At 47.9% G+C, this 25,501-nt stretch overlaps 1 protein-coding gene across 3 annotated transcripts; it reads right to left on the bottom strand.

Annotated features, from left to right (window-relative positions):
- Positions 1-1,221: 1,221 nt before the first annotated feature.
- sugct (succinyl-CoA:glutarate-CoA transferase) lies at positions 1,222-25,350 on the bottom strand. Of its 3 annotated transcripts, XM_029147917.3 has the most exons (15): positions 24,604-25,350; positions 23,687-23,870; positions 22,928-22,976; positions 22,782-22,855; positions 22,610-22,695; positions 22,462-22,512; positions 22,263-22,383; positions 21,863-21,954; positions 21,346-21,489; positions 19,128-19,223; positions 16,906-16,977; positions 16,733-16,830; positions 16,553-16,655; positions 3,779-3,842; positions 1,222-1,761 (listed from the first exon to the last, which is right to left on the bottom strand). In XM_029147917.3, the coding sequence occupies exons 4-15, from the start codon at positions 22,828-22,830 to the stop codon at positions 1,598-1,600; spliced, it is 1,140 nt and encodes a 379-aa protein (XP_029003750.1). In that variant the 5' UTR covers positions 22,831-22,855; positions 22,928-22,976; positions 23,687-23,870; positions 24,604-25,350; the 3' UTR covers positions 1,222-1,597. The 3 variants fall into 3 exon arrangements, with proteins under 3 accessions (XP_029003750.1, XP_029003748.1, XP_055363675.1); XM_029147915.3 differs by lacking the exon at positions 23,687-23,870; XM_055507700.1 differs by lacking the exons at positions 1,222-1,761; positions 3,779-3,842; positions 23,687-23,870 and adding an exon at positions 6,597-9,074.
- Between the last annotated feature and the right edge of the window lie 151 nt (positions 25,351-25,501).

Genomic DNA, 25,501 nt, shown 5'->3' on the forward strand with positions numbered 1-25,501 from the left:
TCAGGAAACTGAAATTTGACTGTGCAGAACGTGGTCCTGCTGGATGATGTGACTGGTTTTTGATGAATTACACCTAAGACTCCCTTCCCTCCATCCTTCCCCTATATCTCTGAAAACATGTCAGACTGCACCTCCCCTGACGACTTCAGATGCGTCATGTTTCCTTGAATTCAGTAAACATCACGTTCGATCAAATCGTCTTCTTTTTACCAGAGGGTTTCTTGACAATTAATCACACTGTCAAGCTGTCTCTGCCTCCATGTCAGCGACACGCTCAGGTCTTCTACTGTTGCCTTGAGAGGAGTGAGACATCTCCATGTAAGGCCTGATGCGTCGGTCACTCGGGAGCGGACATTTTTATAGTGTCTCCAGGTTTTGAGCGATGATCAGTGATTATTAACGTCATAAATGAGCTGCAGCCAATATTCTTCCTTCTTCGTCCCAGAACAATATCTGCAGACGATGTGAGCAATCAGTCAACAGCCAGACAGGTTTCACTTCATCTGCGGTGCATCCCTTGTGGACAAAGTAAGAGGAAACTTTTTAAAGCTGCACTTATCAACAATCAACCTAAATCAGAGCCACCATCCTCTTTTAGCTCTTGGTTGTGGTTTTGTGGGACATTGTCAACTCAAGAAGGTCCCAAATAAAATGACTTGCATGTTTTAACCTAATTTACAAAGATTTTTTCAAAGATGAAGTGAGAGAAGTCTCGTTTCTCTCCACTCTGATTGACAAACTCCTGGGGGAGCGGGTTCTGTTTCGCAACGGTGAAAGCATGAAGGGAGGTGAATGAAAGACTTCCAGATGAAGCTCGAATGATGGAAGACCATGTGGAAAACATGATGGCAGCCTGACATGCGAGGCCCAAGGCTCCAGGTTCCTCATCACTCCACAGACTTTGGATTGTTTATGTTTCTTCACTGGACACGATGAGTGATGCAACGATTGACTTTGGTTTTCACCCGCATGACACGTCAGGTCTTTCCTCACGCTTTTGTAAACGGGACGAAGAAGATTTAACCGGACACAGTTAAGTTTACCTGCTGGTTCACAGCTTCGAGCCTCGTAAGACGTCCCGTTAGAGGTTCTGTTCAGAAAATCAATGCTGACACAGGTAAAAGGCTCAAATGTCAACGTGTTGACTTGTTAGAAGTTTTTCAAACCGTCCAGAAGCTTTTTGTTTTGTTAAACATGTTCGGCTAAAAAGTACACACATCATCAAAACATCATTTTATTTAAAAGCAGCAGTTTAAAACTAATCTAGTTCCACATGAACTGACATGAATAAATCACATTACTTGATGTGTTAACCACTAACGTGGCTGGAAGTGTTTATGGTTCACTGCTAATCAACTAGTGATTCTAGTGTTTGTAGAAATGAATAGAAATACTTCATTTACAAGTTGAAGGAGCTCCAACGTCTACATAGTGTAAAACTTTACCACTTTACCACAATAATTAGAAATACTGAAGGTAGTGTTCTTCTGTAAAATAATGTACTCTTTGAACTTCATTAGCAGAAAAGCAGTGCAATCATCTGTTTGGAGAAATGATTCTGGGACCGAGCGGTGTACTCTTCATGGTGATTCATGATTCAGGACACCTCATTCTGGGCCACTGCCCCGGACTGAAGCAGCTTGTTGATGATGTCATCACTATAGGACAATATGTCCCGTAGCACCTGCACTGTGTGCTGGCCAATCAGAGGAGGGGGCACCGGGCCGCTGGGGGGGAAGCTGCTGAATCGAACAGCTGGACCTGAAGAGAAGGAAATAAACAGAGGGTCAAAGTGGACAAAGGAGGAAGGATGGGAGAAAAAGAAGGAAACAAACAGTTTATTTCGGGGAACTCACAACAATCCGCTGTTGTGTTTTTTGAAGAACGACACTAATGAGCTGAACTCTCACAGTCCGGGGGTGTGAGAGTATTTGTGTGTCCCTTCTCCGCTCCTCACACCTTTACATGGTTAGTGTTGGGTTGGGGTCAGGGAGGCCAGGGGCCATCAGGGGGGTCATGCGCCACCACGGCCTGTGTTTTTGTCCATCGCTGTGACGTGCGTAGCCTCTGGTTCCATTTTCAATGCCTTCAGCCAGGGGAGGTGAAGGTCGGTAACTAGCAGGGCTCCCCTCAGCCCGTTCACGTCCTCTCACCACATCTGAAGTGATTTGCATTCACTCAGTCTGTCACGTTTTTCTGTTTGTCCAATTATATAACCTCAGCTGCTCTATTAATGGACGCACACGTTTTTACTGTTTGTCCAGTTATGTCTTGGCTCCAACTGAGGAATGGCCTGGACGGCTCGGCCAGTGAACGTTCTGAGCTGCACGCTTTCACACTCAATTAACCTCTGAGGTACAGGACGAGCAGAGGGAGAGAGAGAGAGACACACACACACACACACACACACACACACACACACACACACACACACACACACACACACACTGCTGTTTACTAAACATGCGGAGCGGGCATCAGGAGGAGGCCTTTGTTGTATTGTTCGGCTGTGAACGCATACATTCGTTACCACTCGTTACCAGTGAGCAGCGCTGCTCTGGTTGCTGTTTGATGCTGCGGATCACATTGTGTCAGTTAAATGAGCAACATGTGTGTGTCCCACTAAAAACAGGCCCATTGGATGGAAGCGATCGTTCAGGCTGCCAGTCAGCGTCACACTCTCTTTGTATCTGGCTGAGCAGGAACAGGAGTCGTGCTCTGAGCAGAGGATTGTGTTGCACCAGCTGTCAGGAAGGAGGCATTCAAGTGTTCCTGTAATGAGCTCCATCACAGCAGCAGCGTCACGGCTCCACTCGAAGCAAGTCAAGTCATGAGCAGTTTCCCCGACGTCTGATTCTAGTTTGGGACGTGGAGTGAAGGCGTGCGACTCTGTCCTCCCGCACGGCAGGAGAGGGTGGAAGCTGCTTCACATTCACAGCAAACACAAGATTCACTGAAGAGCGCAGAGTCTTCACTGGTCAAACTGATCAGGGATCAGAACGTCAACGCGTGGAAACGTCTGGACTCATCTTTCTCTGTGCTTGAATGAGACGCAGGCAAACGGTGAAACTGTGAAATGACCACAGGTATTTCAGTGAAACTGTAGCTCAGAAAACAGACGGTGAGCGTTTGCACAGACGCTGACTGACGCCTTCAGCGTGGAGGGAGGAAAGGTTGCAGCTGTGCTGCAGAGATGGATCCATTTACACCTTTTCAACATCTGGACTGAATAAGTTTCTGGTTTGATCAGATTTCAGTCTATCTCCAATGCTTCCTGATAGATATCTGATCCACCCACAGCTGGGATTTGAACAGTTCTACACTAAACCTGGTCAAACGCAGAAACTCTGCGATGCTCGATAATCCGTTTCCATCAAAACAGCACATTCTTTCTGCACAGATGTGTGGTGATGCTGGCACCACTGTCTAAGGTGGCAGGTGACTGTAGAGGTTACAGAGAGTGGAGACCACAGGGGAAATACGCCTGCTAGGCTTTCCTGTTCAGGGTTGTCGATTCATTATTTCATAAGAACGTCTGAGCTCATAATTCCAGTTTTTTCCATGAAACGGAGCCGACGGCTCAATAAACGCTGACGCTGGGCCCGTTATTAACGACTTCCTGCTGCGTCGCACAAGACAGATGGGACAGTGGTGGACAAACAGCGTCCTCTTTGTGCTCCCCATGGATGTGTGTGTGTCAGACAAACTGCATGGAAGCTGTTGGGGTCAGGGTCGGGGTGAGAGAGAGAGAGAGAGAGAGAGAGAGAGAGGCACTGACCCGGTACCATGATGGAACCTGCTGTTGGATGGATCATCTGCTGGATGAGGCCGTTGTGGTTCACCTGCAAACAGACACATTGTCAGTGGATCAACAGACCTGCTCACATTTAATACCCTGCTCGTGCAGATTAAAGCAGGAAACATCACACACCACCATCTCACAGTTTGAGGTCCAGTGGAACCACCTCCTTCTTCTCGTGACAGACACCTACTGTACAGTCGGTCTAGAAGCAGCAGCCTGGGGATGAATTCATTAAATCTGTCTGTGGCCCAGCTCCAACTGTCGTCTGCTGCTGAAGCACCGATGACTCAGGACCAACTAAAGCTGATCAAAGGGCAGGAATTGAGACGCAGCCTGAGATCGCTTCTGTCTGTGACTGGACACACGGGTTCAGTGGCATGGAGCTGATGGAGCCGCCGTCTCCTCCTCCTCATCCTCATCTCCTGCTCTCACTGTGCTTCTCAGCAGTAGTTCCATTAACATTGTCTTAATGGGAAACACTAACTGAAGACTGAGCAGCAGATGCTTCAGCTGAAAACCCGGTTCTGGTGTCGGACCACGTCTCAGTCTGATACAGCATCATCTACACCCTCCGCCCTGTCACTGGATCAGACCAGAAAATGTCCCGTACGCCTCCATCTGATGAGTGAAGCTGAATGAACCTGCATCGGCGTTGGAGCGGGCGACCACTAACGGGAAGCAGCGGTTTCAGTCTGACATGTTTGACTGCTGTGTGTTTCTCTACAAAGTTGCACTCACACAAGCCTTTTGTACAGATAATGACCAGAACACAGAAATAGCTACAAGCAACAAACAAGAAACACGCCGCTGTTTACAGCTGACCACAGTTCACCCATCCCCAGGTTCAAACCCAGAGTCCAGTGTTTACTCAGCCTTGGTGAGACACAGTTCACCAAACAGCTGGAAACCATGTTAAACACTTCTCCCAGTTTTTCCACTGCCCCCAGCGTTACCGCGTGTCCCCGGTCGGCCAGGCGTCGAGGACGGACCTCGGCCTGTCGTAGCTCCTCTTCTGACTAAAGCCTGTTGTGTGTCTGCATCCTGTGACTGGTGATGACAGATGTGCTCAGTGGCTGAAAACGCCGGTAAAGAAATCAGATGACTCGGGCAGGTTCAGCTGTGATGAGGGACAACCGGCACCCCCGGCCCAGGCCTCAGCAGAACCAGCCCAGGGGCTGGAGTGGTCGCCGCAGCATGGAGAGCCGTGGAGGAGGCGCTCTGTAACAGGCCGACCTCACGCTCGGGTCTCAGTGACCTGAAGGCTTTTAACAGTGTCGACAAGTTCAGACAAATCTTTAATCAGGGGAGCTGACAAAGAGAAGCCTGCAGACAGGAAGCTGCTGATGGGCTGCTCTGATTGGTTTTACAGAGGGATCATCGCAGGCGACAGCACAACAGGAAATGAAGCAGCGCAAGTCGCACTGTAGATGAATATAAATCATTTCACCAAGATACAAATCTGGGAGTTGGTCACGTTTGGATTTAAAGAAGCGTCCTGTTATTTGACCTGTGTGGGGTTTAGACAGAGCTTGAGGCTGGTGTGACAGCTGCTACGACCTCTACACAACTGCTGCAACTGCTTGTTTTGTGCTCATGCTCATTTACACTGGGCTTCATTGGTGACGTCCAGGCTTAAGGGACTAATGCAGTGACTCCCACTAGCCCTGTTGGAACCTTTATTCTGTCTGTTTGGAGGGAACTGAAGTTGAGCAGGAGCCGGTCGTGGAGCTCAGGCTTGAAGGTCTGAGGATGTGGGAGAAGCGGCAGCGTAAACATCCAGCGCATGTGCGTGAACGGAGCTGCCAGGCTGCCGGCATGTGTCTCTGTGCGTTCTGTTTATTTGTCTTTGCTCCCACAGCCAAACAACCGTCTCTGCCTCTATTTCCAGCTTGTTTACTTCAGCGTCACGTTCTTCCTTTGCTTTCTTCTCTCGCTTTTCTCCTCATCTTTTCACATGCCAGCAGTAACTAGTGGCCGCGTTCAGGCGTCTGCTTCCAGTAAAGGACCAGTCAGGCGAAGGTCCAGGTTATGAAGGATCATCTCACGTCAGCTGATTGGTGAACACGAGACGAGAGACGAGTTCTAGTGAACCACGATGCGCAGCGTACATGAGTCCAAGGATGTTTGTGCCAGATGTGATCCAATTCCCTTCAGATAATTCTGAGATCCAGCTTTACGAGAATGGGACGAGGTCATAGTGACTTTACCACCGAGACCTCGTTGGTTAATTCCTGAGTGAACATTAGTTCCAAATGTGAATACATTTCCTTAAATTGTTCTCTGACATTTGAGCTAAAAACATGAAACTGGAAGGCTTTTTGTCTACTGGGTCTGAACGTGTTTGAGTTTGAATCTGTGAAGTGAAACGGACCCGGTACCATTAGGATCCTGCCCAGTTCCAGTCAGACACGCAGCTGAATGAAGTTAGTATGAGCATCGGAAAACGGACGACGTCTGTCTCTACTCAGAGGAATCAGAGTTAGCAGGTTTACACGGCTTCTCGTTCTGATGCTCACGTTCAGTCTGAACGTTTGATGTGTGCGTCTCTATTTGTGTATGCACATATACAATGGTAACACAATGATTGCACGCATGTGTGTGTGTAACCCTAGCTGCTTGTTATGCAGAGAATCATTACATCCACATGGCCTCACACTCTCTCACACACTCAGACTCACACTCACACACACTCACACTCTCACACACACACACACACACACACACACACACACACACACACACACACACACACACACACACACACACACACATTATCCAGAGGTCAAACACACTGTTGAACTTCATGTTTTATTTACCAGCAGTTTTCTCACAAACAATAAAACAAAGAACAAAACTGGAACAAATGGTTTGTAAATTAAAACCAGTGAGGAAGAAACAGGAAATGGTAAAAGTTCCTGTGTGGCGCTGGATGAATGCAGTTTTATGTAGTGTTGAAGTCTTTTGCCTTTAATCATGAAACTGCTCCATTAGACTATAAACTTCGGCTGCACATCCATTTGTGTGAAGACACAAATCACCAAACTATGGGCTCACGTAAATCCGTGGCTTCGCTCTGTGTTGTGGCCTTAACAGTAATTTGTGTGATGATCACTGAGGACTTTTCATTCATGGCCCCAGAGGATGAATCTGTGTCACAGCTGTGATGTAGCACCACGGTGACGGGGTCTGTGCCTGGTGACCACACCTGCATGTGTAATTGGGATCCACTTGGTGCACATCATCAGGAGAGCATGAACGCTATCAGGAGGTTCACCAGAACCTGCACATTCAGGATGCATTTTCATATATGACCCGTTAACTGACGTAAGAGGCCGACGATCAGTTCAGCTGAGCCCTGGTGGGTTCCCATCGACAGGTGAGCAGGGGATCAGCGTGAGCATGATGAATGACTGCACTGTCCACGTTAGAGGATTTACGCTCTGGAACTGTATGAAGCAGAGGGCCTGACTGGACCAGACCCGGATCATCGGTGGCAGGTTTTAAAACCTTCTGCCACTGCTGCATCCTCACCTTCATCTCAGCTCCTCCAGCTATTTTTACACCTCGTCTACCTCCGTCGTCTGTTCTCTCTTCACTCCCTGCTGGCGAGTCTTTGAAGCTGGCTGTGGCAGTCCATTAAGTTGACTAAGCAGCACTCATGGGAGCTATACAGGCCGCCGTTACATCATGTTACAGCAACATCAAGGAGAGCAGGATGCAGAGGATGAGCAGCCGCTCCACATATATGCTGGTGTGTTTGTGTGAACCTGCTGCTCTCAGTTTGACCTCGACAATCAAAGCAGCGTTTCCTTCCTGTGAAGTTCTTCTTCTATATACGGGCTCATAAAAGCACTTAATGGGGTTTTTGGATGTGTTATGTAAAGCTGCAGCCTGGATGGTAAAGGTCCCCGCTGATTTGGCTTCTCATAATTTCAGCTCATCACATGAATAATGCTCTTTACGTAAATGTATCTCAGTTAGAGGAATGTTTATTTCTAACTTTAAAGAGCAAAGCTGTGATGCATCACAAAGCAGACTTTGAGATCCATGTATCATATGAATGTGAAGCTGATTAGGGTTTAAAGGCTCCGCAGCTCACGACTATAGAAAAAGTGAGATTTCAAGAAAAGGTGTAAGAAACACGACCCACTACAATGAAGACATGAGGTGATGATCCATGTGGACGCTGTCCCTCAAAGCCTCATCTGTGGAATCTGTGGAATCCAGATGAGAGCTGAGGATGAAGCCCCCCTCTGATGTGGGAGCCACAGTTCAGCTCTGGTCAGAGTCAGCAGAGAAATAAGTCAAGCACTAAACGGCATCAATAAAAGTAGGCAGTGGGAACAATATGTTGAAACAGCAGTGTTGTAGACGTCTTGTGTTGTAGAACGTGAAGCATTTTCAGTTGAACTAAATCTGATGCAGACTTGGTTGTTACTCCTCTGTCTTTCACTGCTCGTTACTGTATCTGTTTTTGCTATTGTGTGTCCAGACAGCAAACCTGTTTTCCATTTGGAGTTTATCCTGGTGACACCCCCCTGCTGCTACTGTGAAGTCTCCTCCACCTTCTTTACACTGGTTGACAGGACTAAATCCACCTTCTGCCACCAAAATGCATTCATCCCCCAGGTTCCTGAGTTTCATTCTGATCCAGTCTAGCAATAAAGAAAGAATCTGCTGGAAACGACCTTCAGCTTCCAACAGATGCTCATCATAAACGTGCTCTGGTCTGTCTCCCGGTTCTGCTGCCACACGAGAACTCTGCTGTGATGTCCTCTCTTCATATTATGAAGGTGGCTATTGATGTTGTGACACACAAGCACCTGTGTGAGCGTGTCTGTGTAACTGTGAGTCTGTGTGTGTTTAAAGTGTGGCATGTGGAACGTGTATATATTGATGGAAGCGTTCCCCATGTGGACGAGCGCTGGCTGCTTGTGTCACAGCTGAACTCCAGGTGTTCAGCAGCACAGCAGGAGCCGTTCAGGGGCAACAGGCACCGGTAATGAGTTCATGAAGCATGTGGGGGCTGAGCTCAGTCTGACAGAAAGCGACACAGCGTTGCTTAAAGAGGAGACCTCAGGAACCACCGACACAAATGATCACAACTGACCCAAAATACCGTATCACATTCACACCCTGGACGAAGAATCACCAGCTTTCACTAGGAGCTGCAGGCTGGAAGCTCCAGGTCTGACTGCAGCAGGTGGACGGTGCTCCAGGGTGGACACGAGAAAGAGCAGTGGGTACTACTCTGTGCACTACAGGCTGAAACCTACAATACCCATAAACACAGGTGGCACAAATCAAAATCAAAATGGCAGGACAATGCAATGTAGAAATACAACTGACCACTACAAATTATCCTAGTATGTTGGTTAAAAGGTTGATTCTGTAAACCTGTCAGAGTTAGAGCTCCGTACTCGGATCCTGGGAAGTAGTTGGGAGTGAGAGCTCCTACCGCTCCCGTCAAATAGCGCATCTTGGACGTATTTTTGTTTGTGAGCGAGCTTCAGCAGTAAGAAACAGTAGCAGCTCATGTTCTAAAAGTAGTATATATAAACTTTTCGAGCGTACAACCTTTGCTATTTAGTACTTGTGTGTGCGAACGCCTTGTGTGGACTCGTCTGCGCGCTGCGAGGACCGTACAGTAAAAGCAGCGCTAGCATCAGACAGCAAGGAAGCTCCGTGAATAAGCAAACCTTTCTTTTTTAACAGTTTTGAAAGTTGTTGTGGGTCGTTGTTCTCCCTTTCTGTTTTGTTAAACCTTTGTTTTCGTTTCAATCACAGCTCTGCGCTGATTCTTCATGGCGGGTGGAAGACAAGGAATGTGGGAGAAAGAGAAGGGAGGGGAAGGAAGGAGGGATTAGGACAAGACCTGAGGACGACGCAAGGACGAGCAGAACTGAAGCAAGGCATCATGGGTAAAGGCCTGTTACAGCAGGAGACGTGAGTGTGTGTTGAGCAGGTGGGGAAAGTTGACAAGGTGACAAGTAAAAAAGAAAGGAAAGGAAGCAGTATAAGATGTTTCTCCATTCTGCTGTAGGAGTATTAACTATAAACGCGGCCATGACCTTTGACCTCTGGCTCTTCATGAACAAGGGAAGACGACGCGGGGTCGACAGATGTGCCTCCGGGCCTCAGTCTTTTGTCACACTGGTATTTCTGCTCGTTAGCTGCTGCTTTATGCACGGTTACATAAAACACGTCTCAGCTGCTGAAAAAGTCCAAAAATAACATCTGAGGTCCCAGCGTCCGTCCATGTACTTGGTCTCTTTCTTCGTCCCTGCTTTTGTTTGAAACTCTGTCCATCCTGATGATTATCCGTCTGTTTATCTCCCGTTCTCTTCGAGTGTCACCGTTTAATTGGACGCCCCTCCTCCTCCGCCTCCGTCCCCATGGGAAAGTATGCAGACACATTTTGATTTGATTATGGCTCACAAACCAAACTATGCTCTGATGCATTCCAGCTCCGACAAACAGACCATCTGAGCAAACAGCGGAGCCGAGGTGGAGGGTTTGATTCCCAACTCCAGGTCAGTTCTCAGTCGCCAGCAGCTGTAGACGAAGGCCACTCGTTCAAACACCTTTTTAAAGTGTCAGTCTGTTATTTACTGACACATCCAGCGCCTGTTTTCTTCACATTAGCTTCAATGAACCGAGGAATTTTATTTACTTTGCTCCTCAGGCAGAGATGGGAGGCAGATGCCCTCTACAGGCAGCCGGGTGTCATTGCAGCACGCTCAAGCCATCATCGCTGATGCCACATCTTGTTAAACAGCTAAAAAAAATAAGTCAAAGTAAGTTTTCCAATGAGACGTGAGAAGAGCATGTGGAGACTCTCAGTGTGGCGGCGACCGGAGTCTGAGTCCAGGTCCGGGTCCAGGTCCAGGACTGCGTTTGAGCTGCTCAGCCTCCGACTACAACCCCATCAAACTACTTGAGAGAATTTCATACGGCTCATGTGTCAAACTGCAACCTGGAGCACGGTTAAACATCTGAGGCTCGTTGTCAAAGAACAAATCCAGACTAGGACAATGAGCAGCAGCTGTTAGTGAGACATGAACGGCCGCTGACTTGTCTGACCACTTCCTTCATGTGGTTTTCCAACCGGCATCGCAACAACAGCTTCCAGGGGCTTTGCTTCGTGAGATCAAATGTAAATCAAATCCTCTCACCCACGGGACGGTTCACGAAAGGCAAAAAAGAAGAGAAGAAGCATCCACGGTGCCTGACTTCATCACGGTTCATGCAGCGGTGACGTTCAGACAGAGGTGTGAGCTCTGAACGATGGAGGTTCTCACCACACAGCAGGAAGGAACCGAGGGAACAAGAGCAGGACGCTGGAGAGGGAGTCATCAGAGGAGAAAACCACAGGAGAGGGAGAGCGGGACAGAGGAACCATCCCTGACCGACCCCTGACGTCCAACAGACGATCACCTGCATGAGTCCACGTAACATGAGCCAAAGGCTGAATGCAACTGAGCCATTTAGTCTCCTCACGTCCGCACGTCCAAGCCTGAGTGCCTCATGCATCACCACCTGATGCATGTGATGTGGAGTTGCTGCTTCAACCAGGCCGTCGTCACAGACCCATTCGGTTCTGGACCGAGGCTGCGTCTCATCGGGTGCAGTTTCCTCATAATGAGCTAATGTAATGCAGCACATCTTCTTCATCGGTGATTGACGGTTGGGTCAGAAACACAAACACCACGTTCACATCCGACGTTTATGTGAGCGACACACATCAGCAGATTCAGTGTGAGCTGGCCTCAACGCAGACCACCCAGTCCAACAACGCAGATCCTCAGACGCTGTTGGTTACACTTCAGCCGTGTTGCTAGTAGGAGCTGTTGGTTTAGTGACGCTCATCCTCATCATCCTCATCTGTCACGGTTCCACATTTAGAGGTGTACCTGGATTTCATCAACCCACCCTGACACTTTCCCAGATGTCCCAGCGCTGCTTGGCGTGGACCTTAACGGTTTCCACTTGATTATTTCCTTACATTACCTCCCTCAGCTCCATCACATCCTCCTCCTCTCTGATTACCCAGCGGTGCTACGTTTCGTTGTAGACATCTGACCTTGTTCAGTTTAGAAATTATAAAGGATCCGATGAAAAACAGACACGTCCTGAGTTCTGCCACAGGTTCAGCAGGTCTCCGGCTGAATGACCAACCAAGGTTCTAACGGCTCCTTCAGAACATTCCTCCGTGGAGCTGCTGCATGTGAGGAAGGCAGTGAATCATCAATGTTTCATTTATCGGAACGGGGAACAGAACCTGTCATTTGACTTTGTGTTAACAGAACAAACACATCAACTCATTTAGTGTTTGCCTTCACTTCGTGCTGGTTTTACTGGTCTGCTCCCAGTTCAAACATGTGGACATGAAGCAGGCCAGAGGTCTGTCAGCTCTCCCTGGATAAATAAAACCTTAACGAGCAGCTGTTGCTCCGTTTCCCTGCGCTCCTGTAACGAGCCGCCGTTGGCCAGTAGCCTGCAATCACAGCGTGACCTCTGACCTCTGATCGGGTCACACTGAGTAACCAGACAGAAGAGTTGAGAAGCACTGGGTGAACACAACCTGACCTCTGCATGTTGTTTTCAAGATTAATTATCCTGCTTTACATCAAAAGTTCATCCAAAGGATGAGGAGCGCGAGTTCGAAGCATGTCAGAGATAAAATGAACTCACCATTTGTCTCAAGGTCCGTTTCCTCTATTGGTATAAATGGTACATAAATTATAAAAAAGACACACTGTAAGTCAGCTTCTAAGGCGGACGTGGGTTGTAAGTACGATATAAGGACACTGAGGGAGCCATTAAATAAACCTGGGCTCCTCCGTCCCTGGAAAGCAGTATGAAGGCGTTGCAGGTGTTCCAGGTGTTTCCAGGATGAGTGGGAACCCCTGATCTGTCAGGACAGATGACAAACGTTCAGGCCTAAGTGACAAGTCCCCGCTGAATCCACTCATATTTCAGCCTAGGTCACGGTGGCTGCGTACAAGCAGTGAGGAACCTGAGTAAACAGGTGGAAGGACGACAGGCCAATGGGCTGAACCGTGGGTGTGAAAGATGCATACGCAAGCTAGCTGCCGCTAGATGATGCTAGCAGCCGCTAGCTGCCGCTAGATGAAGAAGCTCTTCACGCTCAGAACATAAAACACATGAACCAGTGTCTTACAATAAACAATCAAATGCTCTCTGAACACATGGACAAAGACCGACCCAGGTTCATCATCACAAGAAGTACATTTCGTTATTATAAATATGAAATGTGATACACTTAAACCTCTGGTTCTGACGTTCAGGAAGTCTGCTCGTTCGCTTCAACCCAAACTTTCCACATTTACATTTCTGTGGTGAATCTGGTTCGTTGAAATGAAGACACATTTGCTGGAATTAAGCGCACAGTCGGTCCAGAGATCAGAATAACCTGACAAACGTTTAAAGGTGCGAACATCATAGCCTGAAATCAAACACACACACACACACACACACACACACACACACACACACACACACACACACACACACACACACACACACACACACACACACACACACACACACACACACAGGACAGGAGGGTCCTCACAGACGGAGCATAAATCCTTCACTGCAGCCAGCAGATTAGAAGAGCTATTAGTCGCAGGAGACAGCAAGAGGCTGGAAGAGGTTCTCCCCTAATTCACTTTCAAGAGTCCTCTCAGAAAAGACAAATGTGCTGTGTCATTATTCTTTCAGCCGATTCAGCGGCAGCGAGGAAGCCAGTGGAATTGGTAGAAGGAATCTCAGCTGTAATGAAATTAATGAAGTCAATCATTGCTAGAGATCATGAGATGACGAGGAGATAAAGACATAAACGTTAATGTAAGTGAGATCTTATTATTATTTGTGCAGCCTCTTAGATGCACATTAAAGATGCAGCCGGTTCAGATGAAGCAGGGAAGCTCCTCCACATGAGGGCCATTAGTTAGGTCCACCAGTCAGAACCTCCTGGTTCCGCCGTCCCTGCTGACTCAGCATTCCTCCGATAACACACGGATGTGATTTATCTGGTTAAGGCATGAGGAGCAGGCTGGATGGATGTCTTCCAAACCACCAACCACCACAGAGAACACATGAAGCTCTGCTGACGTCATCTCGTCCCAACCCAACGCCTGGCTATCGAGGAGCTCATCGCCCACTCTACGCGTCCCATAGAACAAACAGCGGGTGTCAGGGAGCAGCTGGAGGCAGACAATCATCAACATGTGTTAACGGGCAGGTTCTCACCTCATGGTGCTGGACCTGGACGGATGAGATCCAACTCAGCCTTTGAATCAGCTGCTTGTGACAAACACAACCATGAAGACATTTAGGTAACACCAGCTCCAAAGACAAAGGATGACTGCGTCAGTTTGACTATTTCATCTCTTATGAGCAGTGTTATCATCAGATCCTGCTGTTATTCTTCACTGATCTGATCTGAGCTGGTACCGGGACGTGACAGCTCTGCCTCAGTTTGTCCTGTCTCCATCATCACAGTTTTTGGTCCAGTGTGGTTCTGATGGTCCTGGACTGGACACGACTGCCTTTGAGCAAGGCCGTGAAACATCAAGTAAATGGGCTTGGGTCAATTCCATGAGCCTAAAGCAAGGCAGTAATGTCACCCAAAGTCATTTTGCTGCTGAAATGATCATTTCCAATCACAGAAAAACTAAGCGGTTCATGTTTGGAAGTCTACGAAGGACGGCCGGTGGCTGGTTCAACGCTGCGTCCCTAGCAAAGTGCAGCTTCCAGTGAACAGATTTATTGGCTCTTTCACGCTAGGTATTTACTTCAGAGACTGTTTAGCTTTCAGCTGGGATAAATCAGCAGCACCTCCAGTAGTCAGGATATTAATGCCATATTTAGGTGGATCTCTTCTGCAGGACTTGGCTGTCGCCCAGACAACATAGCGGATACGTGGGCATATGGGTTTGTAGTCACAGAAGCAGGTTTGTTACTTTTGAGGTCCTCAGAGAGAAAGAGAGTAATGGGAAGTGTGACGCTGATGAAAGAAATCAGTGAAGCTTTGGTCCTTAGGTATCTGCAAATGAAACATGGCTTAAACAAAGATTATCCACACAGTCAAAATGGCGTCAGAACATTCCCGTTTCCAGACATGGCAGCTCTGGATCAAACCCATCCTGGTTGCCATGCTGATGGTCAACGGAAAGCAGCACGGAAAGAAAATGGAAGGAACAAGAAGTGAGACAAAGGAGAAAAGGGAGCCTGAGACAGGAGAGACGGCGGCGCAGGCCCCTGGGCCAGAGGCCAAGACAAAGCAGCCTGGACTTCTTCCAAATCACTTCCAGATTTGTGACTTCCTACCGTCCTGATTAGCAGCAGCTCCACTGCAGAGCTGCTCTGCGAGTGAGGAGAGCAGAAGTGGCTCCGCAGGTTTAGAAGGTTCACGATGTTAACATTAATCCAGAGACTGACATTTCTTCACTAAAGTCGGATGTCTGGTAGGGAAAGAACCCGGGCCGTTCAGCTGACTTCTGTGTCATCTGATGTGGTTCCGTGTGTTTACTGCCTTTGAAAGGATGCTAATAGATGCATGCCTCTTCCCAGCATGCTCAGTGTAAACAGAGGATGTGGAGAGCTGCCTGAATTCACACGTTTGTCTCTGATTGCAGCCGTCGTGTGGGAAACATTTATTGTGAGGCTGCTGTCAGCAGCAGCCAGCGTGCCCTTGAGCAGGCGTTCGAACTATGGCCACGGACGCTGAGCTGCAGTGACTTTTTTTGTCTTCATTAGGCTTCGTGAGCTCAGAACCGACTGGGTGTTGGACCAGAGTCGCAGCAGGTGAAGGCGCCGGAGGACCGACCGGCGCTGAGGGTTCCGTGTGGACGGAGCGAAGTTAGTTGAAAACAAGTTGGTGCAGCGACTCATGGAGCAGATGGGCTGGTCTGACACACACACTCTGAGTCAGAGCTTTAATATGACAGTGCCAGGTGGTGATGGGAGCTGTTGTCCTCAAAACACACAAGCACACATTCAAAAAAACTGGCTGCAGAACATTCAAGGACAGCAGACAGAGGGCGGACGGGAGTCACGTTTGTCTTCTGCCGCGTCTGCGTGACCAACGTGCTGCGTTCAGTTCCACCAAGTTTCTACAACGAGGAAATGTCACATCATCATCAGCATCCTCATTCAGAACCACCGGGACCAGCAGCCTGACCCGTGTCTGGCTGAGGCGACTAGAGCAGCAGAGACTGCCTCTAAAGGCCTGCATGAAACACAAGCTGAAGCTGAGGTGTTTGGGTCCATCCGGTCTGCCCTGAATCTGTATGTATGGAATGACACAAGTGGAAACAGACACACGATCCCTAAAGGAAGACTTTATGTTAAATACATGATTCGCTGGTGGGTGAAAACAAGGGGATGAGGTGGAGCTGAGGAAACTGGACGGAGGCTCGTTCCATTTCAGACAGAAGACGCTCAACGCGTGACTAAGTCCTGAAGCAGTGTGTTACTGTAACCGTCATCTGTGAGCAGTGACTCACGTGTTTTTACTCCATGCGCAGAAACAGTTTGATGCAGCCATCACACAAACACTGATTGTCACACCTACAGCCACCAGGTCGCACACGTCCAAACAGGTTTTACTTCTGTTCTGTCTACATTTACTTCAAAAACGCTCAGTGCACAGGCACACACTGTGACCATAGCGACCGCAGGACAGACAGGATGTTAATTCAGTAGTTTCACTCCACTTACCTGTGGATCAGCGAAAACCTCCTGGATGCTGTTGATGGGACCCACGGGAACGCCTGAACCCTCAAATCTCTGCAGCCAATCCGCCGTGTCCCTCTGCACGAACCTGAGGAGAACAGAGGTCACTACAGGCCGGGTCCTCGCTGGGCTCCCTCCCGGGCGAGCTGTGGTGTGTTCAGGTACCTTTGGGACAGTGTGTGCAGCAGCTGTTTGCGGTGCTGAACTCGCAGCTTGTTGGATTTGTAGTTTGGATGCTCTGTGAGTGTCATCAGTTCCAGAACCTTCAAACACAGCAGCAGGTTGAACATGGAGCCACTGGGCTGACGGCGACGTGTACATGTAGGTGTAACACTCACCTCACACACTTGGACGAACTGCCTGTTGTTGGTCGCTGCCACCACAATGGCGCCGTCTTTGGTTCTGAAGGCCTGAAACAGACACGTGCGGTGAGTGTCTAAAGCTGCATATGGAACCTGAGACATCAGAGCCAATGACTTCAGGGATTAAAATAACCTTTAAGGAGCAAGACCATTTGAGGTGGACGTCGATTAAACAGGAGCTTCTGAGCCTGAGGTTCGTCCCAGACGAGGCCTAAACTCAGTTGAATCAGTCAGAGCGGCTCTTCCTCTCCTCCTCCTCTTCCTCCCTAATTGCCTTCTTCTCCCTGCTCCACTTTCTCCTCCTCTTCCCTTTTCTCTTCACAATTGGTTGTAATAAAAACTTGTTGCCACATGAAAGGAGGACAGAAACTGCTGCCATACATCACAGCACACACATGTGTGTGCTTCCTAACCACTAACCCTTTAGTCACACTGCTGACTGCCGTCTCGCTTTCATCTGCAGCCTCAGGGACTTGTGGGTAACGTAGTCCACAAAGGAACTGATGTGACATTCACCCACAAAAGCCCCAAAGCCTCAGGCCTTTGTTCTCTCATGCCTTTTTAAATGGAATACACAAATTAGTTATTTCCCCATAAATCATATCATTATTGTTTGCTGCTCGGTGTGATTGAGTTTTGATTAACAACCAGCCAGTTTCAGTTCTCCAGTAAAGATGGAGCCAGCTTTGGATCTACCTTCATCACGCTGCCCTACTCCAGCTCCAACCACCCATCTCCACCTGGAGCCTCTTTCTGAGCCCTGTTCTCCTGTACTTCTCAACTTCGCTCATTATTAAATTCATGATGCACAGGATGAATTTCTGACAGAAATAATGGTAAAGGCAACTTTCACTCGTCTTGTGGCAGATGTTCTTTCATGCGTCTCAGCTTTGACACGGTTCATGTCTCAGTTGTGAGAGTTGAATTGACCCGTCTTCAAAATCAGATGTGAACTTAAGAAGCATCAGGGGAACCAATGACTTCTTCAGCTCTAATATCTTCCTCGCAAAGCCGCAACCGCAAAACACCAATAATTCTGTTGCTTCGACTGTCGTGCTCCCGGCGAACCCAACTGTACTTTCATCCCCGGTATCCGGGGGGCGACGGGCGGGGGAGCGCGGCATTGTGGGTAAGGCGGTTCACACAAGGATTAGATCCAAGTGTCGAACAATAAAGCTTCAGCTTGTGAGAGACGACGACCACAAAAAGCCGCGTTCCCACTGAACAGATGGTATAAAATATCAGGAGGAGCTGACACTTGATCTGGTGTGTGAACCTCCAGACGCCTCCGGCTCCAGGCAGCGTGGAGCAGAGCCGGTCAGCACCGACCGGGCTCAGTAATCACGAGGTGACATCCTGAACTGTGGATTAATACAGGAAAAGGTTCCTGTAGGTGACACAGTAGTCTGCAACAAGACGATGATCACAAACATGGGAGCAACAGAGCTTTGACCTGGAGCAAAGCACCCCGGGGCTCCGCAGCCAGAGGCTTCAACAGAAATGTAGAGCGACTGGCAGGAGACAAAGGTTTAGAAGAACGTAGTCACTGCTGTGTCACAGATTCACCTCCTGCTTCTTTCAGCTGACGCCACCTGAAGCACAGACGCCCTGTGAGCTTTGAATTGTGAATAATTGTTTTAACGACAAGGAGAAGGGAAATGCTCAGCTGAGGTGTTTTATTTTGAAAAAGCAGGGAATTAATGACAAAATTAAAGTCTTGACCTAACAGCTGACTTCACAGAAGCCTGGGACACAAAGCGCTCCGAAATGGTTTAATAGAAAAGCAAAGTGGTAACGAATGTTTGGTCAAAGCAGCAATGTCTGTGTGGTTCGTGCTGAGATTTACAAGGAGATAATGATGAGCCGACGTGTCGACACTGAGCGACTGGAGACACACAGCATTAAAACATCTGCACTCAGTGACACTAATTGTCTCTAATTGGTGTAAAATACTGACTTTCTGTTGTTTCCCTCAAGACTGATGTCAACGCTCAGAACTTCAGGCGTGTTTCCTTCTCACTCACACAGTCCTTCATGTGGAAACTTTCTGCAGCTCTGATCAAATCAAAGGCATTTTTACAGACCACATCAAAGGCCGTTCAGTCCAAGACGTCAGGAACAAGCGTCACCATATTAATAAATGGATGTAATGGATGCTGCCACCTTTGCTCTCCACCAGGGTCCAGAAGGTGCGTTACCTGGTAGGGAACGATGCTCTCGTGGGCCGTCCCCCAGCGCCTCGCCTCCTGCCCTGCGTTCAGGTAGTTGGCGGCGATGTGGCTGAGGCAGGAAACCTAAGAGAGGCACAGATGGCGTTAGCTCCATCACTGAACCGCCACAGAATAAAACCTCACTGACGTCTGGAGCGTTGTCACCTGAGGCAGAGCTGCTTTCACCACCTCTGACCGTTAATCAACGCTTTCAAACAGGGAGAGAGTGTCGGCTTTGGCTTCTGATGCTGCAGTGTTTGAAATGAACAGAAGACGCTTGAAAGCCTGTTGACATGATGCCTCTGTCAAGGCAGAGACGCTACAGTGACACCGCAGATGAACCAAGCGCGACTTTGAACCGACACAAAGACACAAAGCGTCAGTCAGCAGCCGCTTTAAATCATCGCTGACTCGTTTCCAGTGGAAAACAGATGATTCACAAAAAAGGGAAAGTGTTGATAAATCTGTAAAACGTATTAGATGTGGCAAATGGACAGAAATACAACAAACAATAGGACCAAACTGGAAAAGGATGTGAACAAACACACGGCGACCTGGTGAAGACACAAGGACGGGTCTTAAGGCCAGAAACCACGAACAGCACTCGCAGACACAGGCCGACGCATTCAGGGACAGCCCAGAGTGCAGGTCGTTTGTTATGGGAGGCATTCAAGGTCAGCGTACAGGGCCATGAGGCATTCAGGGACAGCCCAGAGTGCAGGTCATTTGTTATATGAGGCATTCAGGGTACAGACGCCATCAAACGGTAAGTAGCCTTTTATTTACTGGTTCATGTGGATGAGTCTCAGAACGTTAGCCCGACGCGGTGATGAACAGTCAGTGCATGAGAGAATGAGAGGAAGTAACGAGGACTAAATCTTTCTCAGCATGACTGAGACACTTCTGGCCGAACTGACGCCTGAAGCTCAATCAGGACCTGCAGACTGTAAAATCACAACCGTCACCAGTGATTGATTTGTCACCAAACCAAACCTGAACCCGTCCACATGGCTTTAGATCCAGGCGGCTGTGAGCGCTCATTGTTCATTTCCCCTCGGTCTAACCGCCCTGTGGTCGACGTGCCTGTGGCCTCAGCACAGCACTGGGAGGGATGGGAGGTGGACAGTGGGTTTGCTGTGTAGCACTGGGACTTGACCACGAAGATAAAGACCTCGCAGCCTCTATGGCCCAGCTGCATTTCACCTCATGTCTCAGCTGATCTCCATTCACATCTGCATCTTACTGAAGACGTTACTTATTCTCAGAGTACATTTAATTTGCTGTGATTAAATATGAATGTCTTTAAGGCACTTTCATATTAAAGATGCAGTAAACTCTACTTCAAATATTGTACATTTATGATGAATCTCTGATGAAACGTGTGGATTAATCAAACATGACACGGGTCAAGTAACGGGTCTCGTTTCCTCAGCCAGAAGCAAGATAATGTAGAAAACAGGCAGACATGATACAGGTGTGGCTGTCAGGAGCAGGAGGAGGAGGAGCTCAGACCAAACATCTCTAACTTGTGTCACATCAGTGAGGAACAAACAGACACTTTCCTGCTTTTCAGCAGGAAACAGACTTTTCTATGTGATTTTATTTTGAGGCCTGTCAAACTAAATTTCTCTCTGGAGCCCCATAAAGATTTGAAATGAGCTGAAGTGGGCCGTGTCTGGTCTCTGCTCCAGTGGAAGACATGAAAAATGAGAATACATAAAGCATAAAGCATGTTTTTAAAAGCCGCACTGTCACACAGGCAGCGTGTCCTCACACAACAAATCAAACGCACCCTGGGTGTCTCCAGAACACGGCAGGATCGTATCCGTCCTCTGGTTTACGCCTCGGTCACTTTGTATAAACGGTGAGTATTGATGACTTCATCTACAGTGTTTGGAGCTGCGAGTTTCCCGGTTTTGTTAGGAGCCAGCTTCCAGATACTTGCTGGGACATTTGTGCTTATCTGTGCTGTCAACAGCACCTCATTGATCTGGGTAGAAGCAGACAGGCTGCGTCAGCAGTGTACTTTACCAGCTGACCCTGAACACACCGCAGAGAAGCTGCAGTCAGGGGATTATGTCCTGTTTAGCTTTCACAGTCTAGTAACTTCATTTCTATAAATGTGTCAGTGCAGCATGTTTCACCTCGACACAGACTAATGGGACCAATGAACACATCACGCGAAGAACAGTCAGGACACACTCACCTGAGACGACAGCAAGTTGCAGTCAATGTGAAGTCCTCTACCCGTCCTATGACGCTGCAGCAGGGCGGCCATGACGGCTCCGTGCGCGTACAGCCCAGTGGCCAGGTCTGTCATAGCGACGCCTGGACGTACGGGCTCGCCATTCTGTGGGCAGGAGCATGGCATTATGGGTAGGCACTGTTTAAAGTGAGTGAAGTAAACAGAGGTGTCAGCCATTGGTTCTGTCCGTTTGGACGCAGCCTTGACTTCATTTTGGGACTAGTCCTGGAGGACTTTGGCGGATTTGCTTCATCTAGACAGAAGGCGGCCTTTGACCCGGATGTTGTGGAGACACTGGTTACATAAAACCAAGCGTGGGGGCACTGAATTATTGGATCCGGCTCCAATTCTAAGAATCAGGGTCAAACCCAAGAAAGAGTTCAGAACAGTGGCGTAAATAAAAGATCTGTTGGATCATAACCAGATGCAGATGGTTTTGTGTTTTCAACACAACCAATAGAATCAAACAGAACCTGACCTCCGGCCCGGTGATGTGCATCATCCCTGACACTGCGGAGGCGATGGAGTCGTAGCCTGGACTCTGGGACCGAGGTCCAGTCTGTCCATAACCTGAACACACAAATACAGATCAGATTCAGTTTGATTCTCAAATACATACATATATAAGTACATCTCAGGTTGATTTTAAATAAATACAGTAGTATGGTATCATCGATTCCACATCCAGCTCAGTTTTAAACAGCGCAGGACGAAAGCAGCTGCAGCTTCATGCGGCCTTTGGGTAACGACCCCTAGTGGTCCAGATGAAACCTGCTGGTTCCGTCTCACTGCAGCGCCTTCATCTTACCTTCTGTTCATACTCTCATCAACCCCTGCAATAGAGGACGAGTCAGGAGACCGACTGTGGCGGTTGGTACCTGAGATGGAGCAGTAGATGAGCTGTGGGTTGACTTGGCTCAGCTGCTCGTACCCAAAGCCCATGTGCTGGAGTTTCCCCGGTATGTAGTTCTCTATCAGCACATCGCACACTCTCGCGAGCTGCAACACAACATTAAAGCTCAGACATAAACTCTGAGTCTAAAAGCCACATGGTATGAATGTCTCTTGGTGCCGCACCTCCTGGATGACAGCGGCTCCTCTGGGATGCTTCAGGTCCACAGCAATGCTCTGAGATCAGACACACAATCATTCTCAGGCTGAGCAGCCGCTGATGGAGGGTCCACACGTGATCCGTCCACACACACTCACATCGCTTCTAACCTACTTTCTTGTTGCGGTTGACACTGAGGTAGTAAAGGCTCTGGGAGGCGACGAACGGAGGACCCCAGCCTCGGGTGTCATCTCCTGCTCCTGGTACCGATACACAAACACCAGCCCCACAATGAACAACAGCACACGAGAAGAGAAGAGCAATGGACACGAAGAAGCCAACAGACCTGGTCTCTCCACTTTGATCACCTCTGCTCCCAGATCCCCCAGGATCATGGTGGCGAAGGGCCCGGCCAGGACTCTAACAGTAGAAGCAACAGGTCATTTACATTTTATCTGAGCGGCATTTAAAGGCTGCAAGAAGAAGCGTTACCTCGTCAAGTCCAAGACTCTGACGCCCTCCAGTGGTCGGACGTTAGATCCTGGGGAAACAAACAGTGAGACGACGTAAGATAAAACATGTCTTCAGCCGTGAAGACTCTAAACATGCACCTGAATGTAACACACATGAATGTGGGATTAAAAGGTTTGTTCTAGTTGTGGCAACAGAAGATCGGTTTGAAATCTGAGCCTCCAAGACCAGGTCTGGGAAACCGCTTCCAAACTGATGTAACCCATCCTATATTTATAGTAATGAATCTAATTTGAGGTTGTAGTTCTAACGTGGTTCATAACATAGTCAAATGTGGACATGACATAAATTTTAAACAGGAGCCCAAAAAATTTGCTTTGATGCTGATGAGATACAACATAAGAAAGAAAAGAAAAACCTTTAATAGTCCCACAGCGGGGAAATTACACACAACAGCAAGTACAGGGGAGAGGAATACAGCGACACAATCAAAAAGACACTTTATGTTGGCACAGTACAACGCAGTACAGTACAGGTAGAGTGAGTATGAGGTCATTGGAAGGGTTTTTGCACAGCAATTAATAGAAATTTTTTACCAGTTTGCACAAATGTCACACAGATAAATTGTTCCACATGGTGTAAATATAGAATAGACATATAATAATGCACAGAGTTTGCACAAATATTGTACAAAGGAGATTACTACGTAACCACGGATGCAGTGGGTGAATGTAGTGGGAGGTAGTTTGTGAGTTTGGCCAGGACCCTCCTCTCACCCACCTCCTGCACCGTGTCCAGAGTGCAGTCCAGGACAGAGCTGGACTTTCTGACGATCCTGTCCAGTCTCTTCCTGTCCCTCACTGTGATGCTGCTGCTCCAGCAGAGCACACTGTACAGGATGGCTGATGCCCCCACAGAGTCATAGAAGGTCTTCAGCACAATCAGTCTGCATGTGGCCGAGAGGCTGCAAATAAGAGCTGCAGCCGTCAGCACTAGATAAGAAACATGTGATCTTTGCACAAATGTGATTACAAAGGTCAATTATAACCTGCTAACATGATGATGAGCAAAGCTCATTTAGTTCATTCATTCATTTATACATTATAGAGAATAAAGAAAACTGATGAAAAAAGAAGAAATTAAATCTAAATTAAACAAGATCAAAAAGTTCAAATTAAAGAGTGAGACAACACTCAGTTAAATTTAAATCCACACAGAACCAAGGATCCTAAAGAACAGAACCAGGCTCAGAGCCAACTTCCTCCTAGCAGGTCAGCTGAGGACAAGGGGTTGATGGGACCTGTGTCAGCTCCCAGTTTGATGAACGTGTTTTAATGTGGAGACAGATCAGAGACCTTTGCTTTGTCTTCGCCTGTGTTGATGACGTCACTCTGTTAGTCGTCACTTGTTTTTTTACTGAGGCTAATATGCAACTGAGTGACTGATTAACGGTTCAGGTGAGCTCACCTGTGAAACCAGTGAATCTTTAATCAAAACGAAGCACAGCGTTTATTACAGGTTATGTTGCCCGCGGATGACGCCAATCAACCATTCACACAACTCACGTCAAAGCATGTTATAAGCGGACGCCTTGAAGTCTGAAGTATTTTATTGATTAACGGGCTACTTCCGATCTCGGGGCTATATACTAACAGAAGCAGCGAGGCTAGCATTAGCCTGCTAGCTTCAGTTCGCACCTGTTTGTGTGTGTGACATCCAGCGTCCAACGGAGAAACATTTCACCGGATGATTCATCTGTGGCAGCGAAATCAACCCAACCGGAGAAAGAGCTGGGAAACGCGCACTTAACTCTCTGAAAGCGGCCGACATCTTCACACCTGTTGGCGTCAATTCACAACGGCAACACTTCCGGTCGGCACCTTTCAAAGTAAAGTCCGACGTGAATTTTGGATGTAAGTCCGAAAACATGCATTTAAATTGAATACCAATCAATACATTGTCTTTTTGACTTTTAAACTTCCAGTCAGAGGCTCTGAACTTTTAATCCCCAGAGTTTCAGTAGCATTCTCCACTGCAGCCTGATAACTAAACATATGACTGTCTGGACAGTCACTTCAGATATGTGTGGCCATGTTCACCAGTAGGTGCTCAATGGTTTTATTTACTTCTTACTTGGAACAAGGCTCAGGCTAAACCGAAATATAAAGTGTGACTGATACCGACTTCAGGTCTGTAAACCCAAGTCCAGTAAATTTTAGAGGAACGCAAATGATGTTCATTCACACCACAGTTGATGACGTAAATTAATGACGTGACAAGATCAGCTCACTGTTTAGTATTTTTAACCGCGGTCACCACACAAGTACGGTTTCTCCCTGCTGTGAATATGCTAGGGATGCGTTAGCCTCAAATACTGAATGATGGATTTTTCATACTGTAATGCCCACAACAGTAGGGTTTTCTTACCAGTTTGAGGCCTGTTTCTAAATTGGTTTGTTAAAAGGTTTTCCTCATTCATTACAACAAGGATTTGTCTTCGATGAATACATTTGTGCCTCTGACGTTTCTCATTAGTAGTCAAAAGATTATGTTGTGTTGTTTATATGTGATGAATAATGATCCAGTAATTCCTCG

The sequence above is a fragment of the Betta splendens genome, chromosome 4, assembly GCF_900634795.4.
Source record: "Betta splendens chromosome 4, fBetSpl5.4, whole genome shotgun sequence".
NCBI lineage: Eukaryota > Metazoa > Chordata > Actinopteri > Anabantiformes > Osphronemidae > Betta > Betta splendens.

Coding starts and splice junctions, on each gene's coding strand:
- sugct (XM_029147915.3), bottom strand. CDS start 24,835: ATGTTTTCGGACTTACATCCAAAATTCACGTCGGACTTTACTTTGAAA. Junction 21,490..21,862: donor TGCACATCACCGGGCCGGAG/GTCAGGTTCTGT, acceptor TCCTGCCCACAG/AATGGCGAGCCCGTACGTCC. Junction 3,843..16,552: donor AGGTTTTCGCTGATCCACAG/GTAAGTGGAGTG, acceptor GTCTGTTTGCAG/GTGAACCACAACGGCCTCAT.